Genomic DNA, 15,320 nt, shown 5'->3' on the forward strand with positions numbered 1-15,320 from the left:
CTTCCATCTGGCATCCTTCCATTCCACAGAGTATTCAGCTTCATTTTTTCGAAGGTGTGATGGTGAGAATGTGTGTAATCAGTGCATCCAACCGCACTGGAAATCCTAAAGAAAATTCTAATTATTAGGTTACTTATAGGCAATGATTGTTTATAAGTCGCAGCCAGATGTTATCAAGTAAAATGTAGCATGTAGCAGCACACAATGTGACTATGATGTCCAATATGGCCTATTGATCAGAAGAAACGAACATGTACTGGAGAGAGGATATGATGCTACTGTCACGATCGGCGTTACAGGAAACACAGGAGAGGGAACCAATTGCAGGTAAGTCATTTATTAAAGGGTAATCCAAAGGGGTAAACAGTCCAGGCAGGGTCAATACCAGAATATCCAAACATACATAAACAAGACACGAAGACAAGGCAAGGCCAGGTCAGGCAAGGCCAGGCCAGGCCAGGCAAGGCAAGGCAAGGCCAGGCAAGGCAAGGCAAGGCAAGGCAAGGCAAGGCAAGGCAAGGCAAGGCAAGGCAAGGCAAGGCAAGGCAAGGCAAGGCAAGAAGCGACGGACATGAATAAACTTTCAACATTAAACAAGGACTCCGTAACACAGACTCAGACAGACCGGGTATAAATACATAGAAGGATAATGAGGGAACAGGAGACAGGTGGGGAACAATCAATTACTCAACAGGAGGAAGGTGACCAAATAAGGGAACAGGAAGTGATAAGGTGACAGACACCGTGAGAAAGGAGGACACCTAGTGGAAACCCAGGGAACACAACCCAGACACTGTGACAGCTACACTGTAAAACACTTTAGCTCAAATGAGTTATATGAACTTACTTTTCCTCTTCAACTCAATTTGTAATTTAAAATTTTGGATATTGAACTAAAGTTTATACATTATTGAAAATTAAATGTAAAGTAATAGGTAGTTATAGTCATAGGAGTTTTATCTAGCTTGTAAAAGTTAAGTTAAAAGTTATTTTTTTAAGATATGTGTGTATTGGATATATAATCATGCACATAAGCCATTGGTGCTTGGACTCAGTATGATGATTGCTGTATACGCCTACATTTTATAGACTGTAATTTTTGCCCAGCTCAGGACAGGTCTCTTCCAACAGTGTCTGTGCAATCAAGATGATAGTATTGCCAAAAAAAGTGTATCCTCTATACAGTTATGATTTAAATACCAAGAAAAACACATGTTATTAATATATATATATATATATATATATATATATATATATATATATATATATATATATATATATATATATATATATATATATAATTTATATTAGCAGTGAGTGAAATCAGCAGTAAAATTAATAATAATAATACATCTCTGGTGGAACAGGGATTGTTTAGAAAGAAAATTTGCACAGCAAAACTGATATGCAAGACTGACATCTAGAGGGCATTCCAAGGACAACCATTGTCAAGTAGAATACATGGACAAGTTGATACAAATGACATCTCTAAGCTATAACCTTTTCTCTATTTTCTTTTCAGTTCAGCATCTCTAAATAAGCCCCTCCCCCACAACCATTTAAAAAATAGTTATACCCTAAGCAATTCACAAAGTTGTCATTACTTAACATATTAGAATATAGTGATGGGCTGATGACATACTGATTTCCAGGGATGCTCACTTAGCACCACCTGCCCTTTTAAAGCAACACCCCACACAAACTTCATCATAAATTAAGCACACTAAGAAATACAGAAACAGGGATGGGGATCACTTGGAACATCGGCCTGTATTTGTCTTTTAACTTTATTTCAGCATCTTATTTCAACATACACAGAACAGGAACCTGTCAGCTACAGGGACATTTCAGGTTGAATGGAATGTACCAGGATGGTGATGTTATATTTGGAGGACTGTTTGAGGTTGACTTCCTCACAGTGTTCCCAGAGCTCAGCTTCAGAACAGAGCCGGAGCCACCATACTGTGAGCAGTGAGTTTTGAGTGGAAAAGAACAGTTGTACAAGGAAAAGGGAAAGGATAGAGGAGAGACACATTTTTTAAACTATATACCTAATTGCTCAAATGATGTTTTACTCCTTCATTGATTGACTTTTTCTTATTTTCACTGCTCATATCAATCCAGAACAGTTAAATCCACATTTATTTTACTTTTCTTTTTTTAGATTTGATATGGAGAGCTTCCAGCAGGCACAGACCATGGCTTTCGCAATAGATGAGATCAATAGGAATCCAAACCTACTGCCAAACATTACTCTTGGTTACCATGTTTACGACAACTGTGTGATGCTAGGTATGGCATTCCGTGCTGCCTTATCCTTAACTAGTGGAACAGAGGAGACCTTTTCTAACCTCAACTGCACTGGCCCACCACCAGTGATTGGAATTGTGGGGGATTCAAGTTCAACTGTTTCCATTGCGATTTCAAGTATTCTGGGGCTGTTTCGAGTACCTATAGTAAGAAAAGTTTTTATTATTATTATTATTATTATTATTATTATTATTATTATTATTATTATTATTATTATGTTTCTGTGTCTCATGCCTTCCCCTCTCTCTCCATTTCCCTAATTAGGTTAGTCACTACGCCACCTGCTCCTGTTTGAGTAACAGGAAAAAGTACCCCTCTTTTTTCAGAACAATCCCCAGTGATGCCTTCCAGGTGCGTGCTATGGTTCAGATCTTAAAATATTTCAAATGGACCTGGGTTGGTCTCATCTACAGTGATGATGACTATGGCCTCTACGCTGCTCAGTCCTTCCATCAAGAAATGCATTTGTTTGGACATTGTGTTGCTTTTTCTGAAATCCTGCCCCATGATAACAACCACAAAGATATTCAGCATATAACAGGAGTGATTCAGGCTTCTACAGCTAGAGTGGTGGTTGTTTTTTCCACTCCATCCTTTCTGATACCTTTGATAGATGAGGTTGTGTTGCAGAACATGACAGGCAGGCAGTGGATTGCCAGTGAAGCTTGGGCCACATCTTTTGTACACCACACTCCACGTTTACTGCCCTTCCTGAGGGGCACACTAGGCATCGCTGTCAGGCGTGGAGAGATCCAGGGGCTTCATGATTTTCTTCTACGTCTCCGTCCCAGCAATGATCCAAAAAATAATATGTTGAGGATCTTTTGGGAGAAGATGTTCCGGTGCAGTTTTGAAACTGGGGGTAGAGAGACAGATGGAAAGCAAGATAAAAAGTTGTGTACAGGACAGGAGGATCTAAGCATCACAGACACACCATACACTGATGTTTCAGAGCTGAGGGCCTCTTATAATGTCTATAAGGCAGTTTATGCTCTGGCACATGCCCTTCATGACCTGATGCAGTGTGAAGAGGGGAGAGGACCATTCAATGGGAACAGCTGTGCTGACATAACAAACCTGAAACCTTGGCAGGTAAGAACAGGTACAATTCAGATTCTCTCCAGGCTTATAGAAGGGCTGGTGTGGAAAAGCAAAATATTTGCACTATATTAATCCAAATTTCATATAACACCTGTCCTGTCTACAAACTGTACAGCTGGTTCACTACCTACAGAAAGTGAACTTCACCACAGGTTTTGGGGATCATGTGTCATTCGATAAGAATGGAGATGCTCTGCCCATCTATGATGTGCTGAACTGGCAGCCAAGCTCTGATGGATCGATAAGGGTCCAAACGGTTGGTGTAGTAAATGAAGAGGCAGCAACAGGGATGTTGCTCACACTGAATGATGATGCATTATATTGGAACTTTGAGCCAAAAAAAGTAACTAGCATTGCTTGTTGCCATCATTTTTGCAGACATAGTCTAAAAATAGTCAATAGCTATGAAAAGACAAATGAGAAAACATTAATGGAAAGGCCATGCTTGTCGTTATGTAAAAGAGACGATAGACAAACACATGACTGATAATAGATGATGTCTCTTTCAGTCCCCAAGGTCTGTGTGCAGTGAAAGCTGCCCCCCAGGCACCAGACAAGCCACAAGGAAAGGTTTTCCTGTCTGCTGTTTTGACTGCATGCCATGTGGAGATGGAGAGATTTCTAATACAACAGGTGAGTTGATTATTTTTTGGCAATAGAATTTGAATGTGATTTCCTCTTAAAATCCCTTTAAAAACTAATTTTCTGTATTTTCTTACTCACAGATGCTATTGAGTGCACAGTGTGTCCAGATGAGTTCTGGTCCAATTCAAATAAGGATCAGTGTGTCCTCAAAGAAGTAGAGTTTCTGTCCTACGAGGATCCACTAGGAATCTCTCTGACAACTGCTTCCCTGCTTGGTGCCTGTTTCTGTGCTCTTGTTATGGTCATCTTTGCTCTTCACCATAACACTCCCATAGTACGTGCCAACAACTCAGAGCTCAGCTTCCTACTTCTGTTGTCACTCAAACTGTGTTTCCTGTGTGTGCTGCTATTCATTGGCAGGCCGCAATTGTGGACATGTCAGTTAAGACATGCTCTGTTTGGCATAAGTTTTGTCCTGTGCATCTCTAGCATCCTGGTCAAGACTATGGTGGTGATAGCTGTGTTCAAGTCATCTCGACCAGAGGGCAAAGGCGCTATGAAATGGTTTGGAGCAGCTCAACAAAGATGCACAGTTCTGGTCTTAACAGCCATTCAGGTTGTGATATGTGCAGTCTGGCTATCAACTGCCTCTCCAACACCCAATAAAAACACCCAGTATATCCGCTCTAAAATAGTATATGAATGTGCTATTGGCTCCGTGGCTGGTTTTTCTATGTTGCTGGCATACATTGGACTGTTAGCAGCAGTAAGTTTCCTGTTAGCTTTCCTGGCGAGAAATCTTCCAGATAATTTTAATGAAGCAAAGTTCATCACTTTTAGCATGCTGATCTTCTGTGCTGTGTGGATTGCGTTTGTTCCAGCATATGTGAGTTCTCCTGGGAAATATGCAGTGGCTGTAGAGATTTTTGCCATTTTAGCTTCTAGTTTTGGGTTACTGGTGGCCATATTTGCCCCAAAGTGCTACATCATCCTTTTACATCCAGAGAGAAACACTAAAAAAGCCATCATGGGAAGAGAAACACAAAAGAAATAGTTTTACATTACTGTGGTGTAAAACGGTAAATTCAGATGTGATACTGCTTTATCATTTTGGATTTCACCTCTGTAAACAAACAAGCAAAATCTTTGCAATGCCTATATTTTTTTAATTATTAACATTAGGAGTGTATTAGGCATCTTTGTAAATTTTTATTTTTATTTTGGTCACATGAACAATACAAATGCAGCATTTCAACTACACTGCGTTTTATATATCTATTTCAATGCATTTGATCAATTCTTTTATCTAATATCAATGTTTTAATGTTGTTTTCAGTTTATACATGAAAGAATGAAGCTTTTTTTTTGTTACTTTTGATAAGAAAAAAAACTCTCAGCTTTCAAATTCTATCCAATTTATCATGCAATCTGCAAAATAAATGCCTTTTAATGCTCTTTAATGTGGCATGACAGATTGCAGCAGCAGTGATTATCTTAACCTCCTTAATACCAGGCAGCCATAGGCGAAGTTTCACATTATTGCCAGGGTTGGGGTTAGACCACAATTTTTATTTATTTATTTTTTTTACATACCGTATATACCATATTTTCTACATTTCAATTATTTATAGCCTATATAATTTATTATTTTAAAAAAATACATATACAATTAACAATGACTGTTCGGCTATACAAAGAATGGAATAAAAACGTATATCTTGTGTATAAGAATCTGCCTCTTTTGCTGTATCAGTATTAGCAACAGTAGAATAAATATTTGAAGCGTCAGAGTTAGAGACATCCACTCTTTAAGTTGTGGGTTTATAAAAAAAAAATAATAATAAATAAAAATGGTTGAATATCCATTTTGTTTATTTAGCATATCTCTGCAGACTAAAGCAGTAACAGAACAAGAAGAGAGTCCACTCAAGTGATACTTTGAGAGTTGCAAAAGTACAGAGCTTCTTTTAAAAAATATTTAAAAATAATTTAGCCTTAACTTACTCATTAAAATTTTAAGATAATACAAATAAAATGAGAAAACGAGAAAATATTTATTTTATTAATAGATCTGGAAAAATCAATTGGTCTGGGGTGGCCCTCAAACTCTGCCTATGCAAGCAGCCATAGAATTTAATGAACATAATATTCACTTAAATAAACATCAGAAAGATCACAAGAAAATGTTGTAAGATACAGTACAATTTACTGAAATATATCTTGTTTCAGATAATCAGTGTTTTAACTGCTGAAAATGTCAATATAACACCTTGTTGAACAATGTCACATAACTAAATTTATCTCAGGAAAGCCATGTCCATAGATCATTAGTTCGCAAAAACTCTAAAGTGGAGTATCTTGCTAAATATCTGTACAGTATTATTCATTACATTGTAATTAATTTAATAATAGCTTAATCGTTTATGTTTGTCTGTCAAGAAAACAAATTAAAGGCACAATATGTAAGTTTTTTTATTATTATTAAAATATCCAAAAACCACTAGAACAGTGTTATATAATTTGCTGACTTGTGTACTTACATTATTCAAATGTTTCTAATAATGTTTAAATCCAGAGAAAATAAGCAAGTTTAACTAGTGACACAGACCATGTCAAAAAGTGTCATCGTTTCGCCAGCCAGTGACCTCATTACCCCTCGATTTCTAGTTTTGTAGAAAACATTCAAACACCAAAGTCGCTTTAATATGTTGTGCGTTTTAATAGATTGGTGACGGCTGCACAGGGTAACATTATAACAGAACTTTCAAATATATCAAGTATGATAAAACAGCACTGCTTTTTTCCCCACATACACACGACCAGAAGGAGTGGAAGCAGTTGACTATGGCATAATAAAAGCTCCGCTGCTTTCGAGCCATGTGTCACGCTCGTTCAGCAGCCTTGTTTCGCATCAGTGGATTTCAGCCTCACCCTGCTTCATTCTACTACGTTAATAAATTATGAGCTTATCCATGAACATGATTTCTGCCCGAGGCCTGTAGGATTGCATCGGCTGTAGGGATGAAGACAAGAACTCCCATGATTCCACACTCAGTCACAGCATCATCAAACTACGCCTTTGTTTCTTCGTTTGTTTTGAATACTTGCCCTCTAGCAGCAAAAAAATTATATATTGTGCCTTTAACTGAGTCACCACTGATAAGCTACTACTAAATATATTATAGAAACTTAATTTTTCTTAAAGTAGCTTTGCAGCCATTTGTATAATGAAAAAAAAACACTATACAAATATACTTGATTGGAATTGACTTGAATTAAAGGCTTACAACTGCACCTTGTTCATTCTTTGTTGCTTTTGATACTACCTAACAGACTCCATAAAATATTCATAGATTGATACAGAGCATTCTTCTTAGTATTACCATTTGATGCTATCACTTTACCCTGGTACTGCAACAGGTTTCTGTTTTTATTGCTCAGCCGAAGTCCAATGCATGCCTGACATCTAGAGGACATTCTGAGAAATATCACTATCAAGCAGAATAAATGGACAAATAGATACAAGTATTTTTTTTTTTTGCACCTAATCTCTAAATGATCTCAGAAGTAATTTTATTTTTTCTTCTCCAGCTTAAGGGCTGATTTAGAAAAACAATGCACAGATCAGAGCTACCCTGACAGCAAAGTAAACAAAAAGAAAATCCAAAAGTTGTAAGTTTTAATAAATAATAAAGAGATTGGAAGGTGGCATCCAGTTTTCCAGGTATGGCACCACCCACTCTTTTAAAATAACACTCCACACAATATCTATTATAAATTAGTGAGCTTAATGGGTGGGTGGCTCAGGAAAAGCAAGAGATGTGGATCACTCTGTATATTTCTCTATACCTGTCCTCTAACTGCATACATGCAGCTTCAGTCCTCAAATCAGACAAATGTCAGCTCCAGGAACACTTTCGGTTGAACGGCATGTACCAGGATGGAGATGTTATACTAGGAGGCTTGTTTCAGGTTCATTTCTTCACAGTTTTACCACATCTGAGCTTTAAAACAGTACCAGATCCACCATACTGCGAAAAGTGAGTCTGGAGCCAGGAATGTGAATATACAGTACTCTTTGCCTTCTTTTAACCTCAGTTATTTTGAAATGCAGCCTTGCTCAAATGACGTATTAAACAAAAAAAAATCTGAATTGAAACCACTGTTAATTTCAACATATAACTTTTGTTTTTCTTAGATTTGATATGGAAAGCTTCCAGCAGGCACAGACCATGGCTTTTGCAATAGATGAAATCAATAAGAATCCAAACTTACTGCCTAACATCACTCTTGGTTACCATCTTTATGACAACTGTGTGAGACTAGGAATGGCGTTCCGGGCTGCCATGTCCCTAATTAGTGGGACTGAGAAGTCCTTCTCCAACCTCAACTGCACTGGTCCTTCACCAGTAGTTGGTATTGTGGGGGATCCAAGTTCAACTCCTTCTATTGCGATTTCCAGTGTTCTAGGACTATTTAGAGTACCTATAGTAAGATGGGATGAAAAAAGTACAAACATGCTGTATGCATATTTTTGCACTTTTCAGTTAAATGTTGTCCTTTTCAACCATGTATATTCTCAATCTGTTTATTCTAGAATTTACTTCATCATTTGCTTGTGCATGAAAAAAATAAAAATAAAATTGTATATATATATATATATATATATATATATATATATATATATATATATATATATATATATATATATCTTATGTCTTTTACCCTCTCTCAACATCTAACTTTTTAGGTTAGTTACTATGCCACCTGCTCCTGTTTAAGTGACAGGAAAAAGTACCCTTCTTTCTTCAGAACAATCCCCAGTGATGCCTTTCAGGTGCGTGCTATGGTTCAGATCTTGAGACATTTCGGATGGACCTGGGTTGGTCTCATCTACAGTGATGATGACTATGGAATCTACGCTGCTCAGTCCTTCCATCAGGAAATGCAGCTGTTTGGACATTGTGTTGCTTTTTCTGAAATCCTGCCCCATGATAACAACCCCAGAGATATTCAGCATTTAATAGGAATGATTTGGACCTCTACAGCTAGAGTAGTGGTTGTTTTTTCCACTTCATCCTTTTTGTTACCTTTGATGGAGGAAGTGGTTTTGCAGAACATGACAGGCAGACAGTGGATTGCGAGTGAAGCTTGGGCCACCTCACCTGTATATCACACTCCACGTTTACTGCCATACCTGGGGGGCACACTTGGCATTGCCGTTAGACGTGGAAAGATCCAGGGGCTTCATGACTTTTTGCTACATATTCATCCAAGCAATGAACCAAGAAATAATATGCTGAGGATCTTCTGGGAGAACATGTTCGGGTGCAGATTTGAAACTGGGGGTACAGTGAAAGATGGAGAGCAAATGAAAAATATATGTACGGGACAGGAGGATCTGAGCACCACAAATACACCATACACTGATGTTTCTGGGTTGAGAGCAGCTTATAATGTCTATAAAGCAGTTTATGCCCTGGCACATGCACTTCATGACCTGATGCAGTGTGAAGAGGGGAAAGGACCATTCAATGGGAACACATGTGCCGACATAACCAGATTGAAACCCTGGCAGGTATAGTAAAATTAGGCATATAGATCAGCTTTATGTGTAAAAGGAATATATATGCTTTATATTAATTCAAATTTCAGATAAACATATAACACCTGTCCTGTCTACGAACTGTGCAGCTGGTTCACTACCTACAGAAAGTGAACTTCACCACAGGTTTTGGGGATCATGTGTCATTCGATAAGAATGGAGATGCTCTGCCCATCTATGATGTGCTGAACTGGCAGCCAAGCTCTGATGGATCGATAAGGATCTACACAGTTGGTGTGGTAAATGAAGGAGCAACAACAGGAATGGTGCTAACCCTGGATGAGGATGCAATATACTGGAATTTTGAACCAAAAAAAGTAACTAACATTGCTTGTTAATGTCATCCTTTATGCAGATATACAGTCTAAATAAAAGTCAATACTATGATAGGATAAATGAGAATAATTAATAGAGGACAAGATTGATGAGAAACACATGGCTGATAACAGATGATGTCTCTTTCAGCCCCCAAGGTCTGTTTGCAGTGAGAGCTGTCCCCCAGGCACCAGACGAGCCACACGCAAGGGCCTTCCTGTCTGCTGTTTTGACTGCATGCCATGCGGAGATGGAGATATTTCAAACACAACAGGTGCCTATTTTATTGAGGAGATTAATGTTTGAAAATTCGAATGTAACTCAGTTCCCTCTTACTTTTTTCACTTTCTCTCTTTTACTTAATCACAGATGCTATTGAGTGTATAACATGTCCAGATGAGTTCTGGTCCAGTCCAGATAATGATCAGTGTGTCCCAAAAGAAGTAGAATTTCTGTCCTACGAGGAACCTCTGGGCATCTCCTTGACCACTGCATCTCTGCTTGGCACTTGCATCTCTGGTCTTGTGATGATCGTCTTCGCTCATCACCGTAACACTCCAATAGTACGTGCCAACAATTCAGAACTCAGCTTCCTGCTGCTGTTGTCACTCAAAATGTGTTTCCTGTGTGTGCTGCTGTTCATTGGCCAGCCACAGTTGTGGACGTGTCAATTAAGACATGCTGTGTTTGGCATAAGCTTTGTCCTGTGTATTTCCAGCATCCTGGTCAAGACTATGGTGGTAATAGCTGTGTTCAAGTCATCTCGACCAGAGGGCAAAAGTGCAATGAAATGGTTTGGAGCAGTTCAACAAAGATGCACAGTTCTGCTCCTAACAGCACTTCAGGTTGTGATATGTGCAGTCTGGTTATCAACTGCCTCTCCAACACCACATAAAAACAACCAGTATACTCGCTCTAAAATAGTATATGAATGTGCTATTGGCTCAGTGGGTGGTTTTTCTATGTTGCTGGCATACATTGGCCTGTTAGCAGCAGTAAGTTTCCTGTTAGCTTTCCTGGCAAGAAATCTTCCAGATAATTTTAATGAAGCAAAGTTCATCACTTTTAGCATGTTGATCTTCTGTGCTGTGTGGATTGCATTTGTTCCAGCATATGTGAGTTCTCCAGGGAAATATGCAGTGGCTGTAGAGATATTTGCCATTTTAGCTTCTAGTTTTGGATTATTGGTGGCCATATTTGCCCCAAAATGCTACATCATCCTTTTACATCCAGAGAGAAACACTAAAAATGCCATCATGGGAAGAGAAACACCAAATAAATAGTTTCATATTCTGTCTGCTTATCTCTGGTATATGAATCTTCAAATCCATCAATGCCCTGCTTGTAGACATATGCATTAGTGTTCCTATTGTATGTAATTAAAACACATGACTTACAGTACATGCAGATGACTCATAGAATGCCTGTTTTGCATACTGTATTGAAACATGATATACTCACTAAAGTAACAGTAAACTGTAATAAATAAATAAATGAAAGCTTTAGCATAAGTTCTGCCAGGAAGACTCAATTGTTAGCGTCACCTATTACCTTCTCAATTGTCCAATCACGTTCTAATGATAGAAGTATAAAAGAACCTGTGCTTACACTTGTCTGAGTTTGCAGATGCTGAACGCTTCACTCAGTTGCTCGTGTTCAGTGGCCGACCAAAAAAAAAAAAAAAAATCAAACTCGCAATATATTTGCGATTATTCCGATTCTGACAATGAAATCGTCCTGCCATCTCCTGTTACCGCTCGCCGAAGTTCGCGTTTACAGTGCTGCACTTCACCATGGGCTCAGTGGTCTTCCGAAAATATATCAAAAGCTCTCGAAAACGCGGCATACCAATAAGGGTGCGCTCTTCAGTTATTCCAAGGTCTCGTCCTCTCCCTTCTGGATTTAGTGGCGATCGGAGCATGCCATCGACTTCGGCTTCCTCGCCACCCTCTCAATTCACTATCCAGACGCCTTTTCGAAATGTCTCCGCTTTACCGGCTTCCTCAAACTTTAACCTCTCCAGAGCAACTCCAGCACAAGCATTCGGTAGGCGTTTCGTCCCACCAGCCGCCGCAACAGTCTCTAACCATTTAAGAAGCAATATCATCCAAGGTAAGGACATCAATCTTGCTACCTTACTGTTTCTTTCGCCTGCTGCCGACAGGAAAATGGTTGACGTGGCAGAACTTCTTAAAACTTCCGATCCCCGTTTACAACGAAATCTCTCGTTTGGCGAATTCGTTATTGCACTCAGTATTTACAGAGACATTCTGTGTCAAACCTATCCCGAGAGAAGGGAAGAGCTAGTTCTATATCTATCAATGATGGCGGACTTCAGTCAAAGATACGGGGGAACTCTATTTTACGAGTACCACATGTCCTCAGCGAAATCTGCCTCCCTTTATCTCACTTTTTAATTCAAGATTAGACTGGTCAGTTACCGACACCGAACTGCTAGTCCGTCATTTCGGAGGCCAAAAAAAACTTAACTTGCGCCATCTGCAGCGCTCACGGTCACAAGGCTTCATTTGTCCTAAAAGCGCTTGCTAGTAACGATCCAGCCGCTGTCCACGGTCCTGAAAATGCGTTCAGAAGGCTTTGGCCTTCAGCCAATACAGAACCAACACCCTGCCCTCCCCTATCAGCAACTATGTTCAGAACTACACTTCAGCTTGGTCTTCTTTTCTAATGTTTTGCTATTCCTTCCAGATTCCTTTATTTCCTATTCTGGTTACCACTGTTTGCTTGTTCCTTGTTTTTAATTTCAAAAATCGCAATTTAAAAATCTCCTCAATTCGCAGATTGCTCGCTGGTATTCAATTTCATGCTAAATATTTTAATCCCGAATTTCCAAGTCTCTTCACTGATTCTTCCGTTCGATTACTGCTCAAATGCTTCGCTAAATCCTCCACGAATTCCCCCGACAAAAGGTTGCCTTTCTCTCTGCTCTCTGCAAAGATGAATCCTTTTCCTACGCAATGGCCTTTTTTCCACATACTCTAATATTCTGCTAGAAGCAGTATTCTTAACTGCTTTCTATAGATTTATGCGGCCAGGCGAATTCACTTCAGCATCTAAACGTTTGATCCTGTCCGTGGTCTTTGTATCTCTGACTTACACTTCTCTCCTAACTTCTTTACACTTTTCTTAAACACTATAAAAATGACTCTTCTGGTTCTGGTGTTTCCATAACAATATCCAAATAAGCAATAATTCTGCCCCTTCTCATCCAGCAAGCTCCGCAATAATAATTCAGGTAAATTCCTATGCAAAGTACTGTTTTTATAATTCGTGCCATGAATTAGTTGGCCTCGTCTATGTGCGGCTCAGCGTGGCCTCGTCTACGTGTGGCTCAGCGTGGCCTCGTCTACGTGTGGCTCAGCGTGGCCTCGTCTACGTGTGGCTCAGCGTGGCCTCGTCTACGTGTGGCTCAGCGTGGCCTCGTCTACGTGTGGCTCAGCGTGGCCTCGTCTACGTGTGGCTCAGTGTGGCCTCGTCTACGTGTGGCTCAGCGCGGCCTCGTCTATGTGTGGCTCAGCGCGGCCTCGTCTATGTGTGGCTCAGCGTGGCCTAATCTACGTGTGGCTCAGCGTGGCCTCGTCTACGTGTGGCTCAGCGTGGCCTCGTCTATGTGTGGCTCAGCGTGGCTTCGTCTATGTGTGGCTCAGCGTGGCCTAATCTACGTGTGGCTCAGCGTGGCCTCGTCTATGTGCGGCTCAACGTGGCCTAGTCATGTGTGGCTCAGCGTGGCCTAATCTACGTGTGGCTCAGCGTGGCCTCGCCTATGTGTGGCTTAGCGCGGCTTGTCTACGTGTGGCTCAGCATGGCCTCATCTATGTGTGGCTCAGCGTGACCTAGTCTATGTGTGGCTCAGCGTGGCCTCGTCTATGTGCGGCTCAACGCGGCCTAGTCATGTGTGGCTCAGCGTGGCCTAATCTACGTGTGGCTCAGCGTGGCCTCGCCTATGTGTGGCTTAGCGCGGCTTGTCTACGTGTGGCTCAGCATGGCCTCGTCTATGTGCGGCTCAGCGTGGCCTCGTCTATGTGCGGCTCAGCGTGGCCTCGTCTATGTGCGGCTCAGCGTGGCCTCGTCTATGTGCGGCTCAGCGTGGCCTCGTCTATGTGCGGCTCAGCGTGGCCTCGTCTATGTGCGGCTCAGCGTGGCCTCGTCTATGTGCGGCTCAGCGTGGCCTCGTCTATGTGCGGCTCAGCGTGGCCTCGTCTATGTGCGGCTCAGCGTGGCCTCGTCTATGTGCGGCTCAGCGTGGCCTCGTCTATGTGCGGCTCAGCGTGGCCTCGTCTATGTGCGGCTCAGCGTGGCCTCGTCTATGTGCGGCTCAGCGTGGCCTCGTCTATGTGCGGCTCAGCGTGGCCTCGTCTATGTGCGGCTCAGCGTGGCCTCGTCTATGTGCGGCTCAGCGTGGCCTCGTCTATGTGCGGCTCAGCGTGGCCTCGTCTATGTGCGGCTCAGCGTGGCCTCGTCTATGTGCGGCTCAGCGTGGCCTCGTCTATGTGTGGCTCAGCGTGGCCTCGTCTATGTGTGGCTCAGCGTGGCCTCGTCTATGTGCGGCTCAGCGTGGCCTTGTCTATGTGCGGCTCAGTGTGGCCTCGTCTATGTGCGGCTCAGCGTGGCCTAGTCTATGTGTGGCTCAGCGTGGCCTCGTCTATGTGTGGCTCAGCGTGGCCTCGTCTATGTGTGGATCAGTGTGGCCTCGTCTATGTGTGGCTCAGCATGGCCTCGTCTATGTGTGGCTCAGCGTAGCCTAGTCTTGTGTGGCTCAGCGTGGCCTTGTCTATGCGTGGCTCAGCGTGGCCTAGTCTATGTGTGTTTTTTTTTTAAATGGAACCCTTTTATAAACCGTCAAACCACAAGTATTGAAGTTTTCATGTCTAGCATGCTCGTTGATTGCTAACTATTTTATTTCTTCTTTTATTTTAGGTACGTCAAGCTAGAAAGCCGGCAAGTATATTAATTTTCCATTTTTGGGGGTAGGCTCCATTCCAATCGAATTATTATTCCACTAGTTTTTGGGGGTCGGCTGCGCCCCTGCCTTCATCTTCAGGCAGAAAATACCGAATCCGTACCCTCGGACAGCTATTTACGGATGGGGCCTATGCCAAATACAACCATATAGCTTGCTGGGTCTTAAATAAATGGATGAATTGCTACAATATCTTCTCCGAGTCTTTCTGGTAGAAATGAAAGCTTTAGCATAAGTTCTGCCAGGAAGACTCAATTGTTAGCGTCACCTATTACCTTCTCAATTGTCCAATCACGTTCTAATGATAGAAGTATAAAAGAACCTGTGCTTACACTTGTCTGAGTTTGCAGATGCTGAACGCTTCACTCACCACCACCCACCCCTCCACCACCAAGATAGGCTCCTCCCTCACAAATAAAAAGC

At 41.3% G+C, this 15,320-nt stretch overlaps 4 protein-coding genes across 4 annotated transcripts in view; 2 read left to right on the top strand and 2 right to left on the bottom strand.

Moving 5' to 3' along the window:
- Positions 1–15,320, bottom strand: part of LOC132156005 (uncharacterized) — a 156,472-nt gene that overhangs the window by 126,281 nt on the left and 14,871 nt on the right. The window lies entirely within an intron of this gene.
- The window catches only part of LOC132156003 (acetyl-coenzyme A transporter 1-like), a 249,357-nt gene that overhangs the window by 107,828 nt on the left and 126,209 nt on the right, over positions 1–15,320 (bottom strand). The window lies entirely within an intron of this gene.
- On the top strand, positions 1,745–5,050 carry LOC132155995 (extracellular calcium-sensing receptor-like). The gene is made up of 6 exons (XM_059564798.1): positions 1,745–1,971; positions 2,165–2,456; positions 2,575–3,402; positions 3,527–3,754; positions 3,921–4,044; positions 4,137–5,050. The coding sequence occupies exons 1-6, from the start codon at positions 1,745–1,747 to the stop codon at positions 5,048–5,050; spliced, it is 2,613 nt and encodes an 870-aa protein (XP_059420781.1).
- Positions 7,816–11,199, top strand: LOC132155633 (extracellular calcium-sensing receptor-like). The gene is made up of 6 exons (XM_059564368.1): positions 7,816–8,036; positions 8,195–8,486; positions 8,747–9,574; positions 9,691–9,918; positions 10,067–10,190; positions 10,286–11,199. Exons 1-6 carry the CDS (start codon positions 7,816–7,818, stop codon positions 11,197–11,199), a joined length of 2,607 nt encoding a protein of 868 aa, XP_059420351.1.

Source organism: Carassius carassius, chromosome 13, assembly GCF_963082965.1.
Source record: "Carassius carassius chromosome 13, fCarCar2.1, whole genome shotgun sequence".
Lineage (NCBI taxonomy): Eukaryota > Metazoa > Chordata > Actinopteri > Cypriniformes > Cyprinidae > Carassius > Carassius carassius.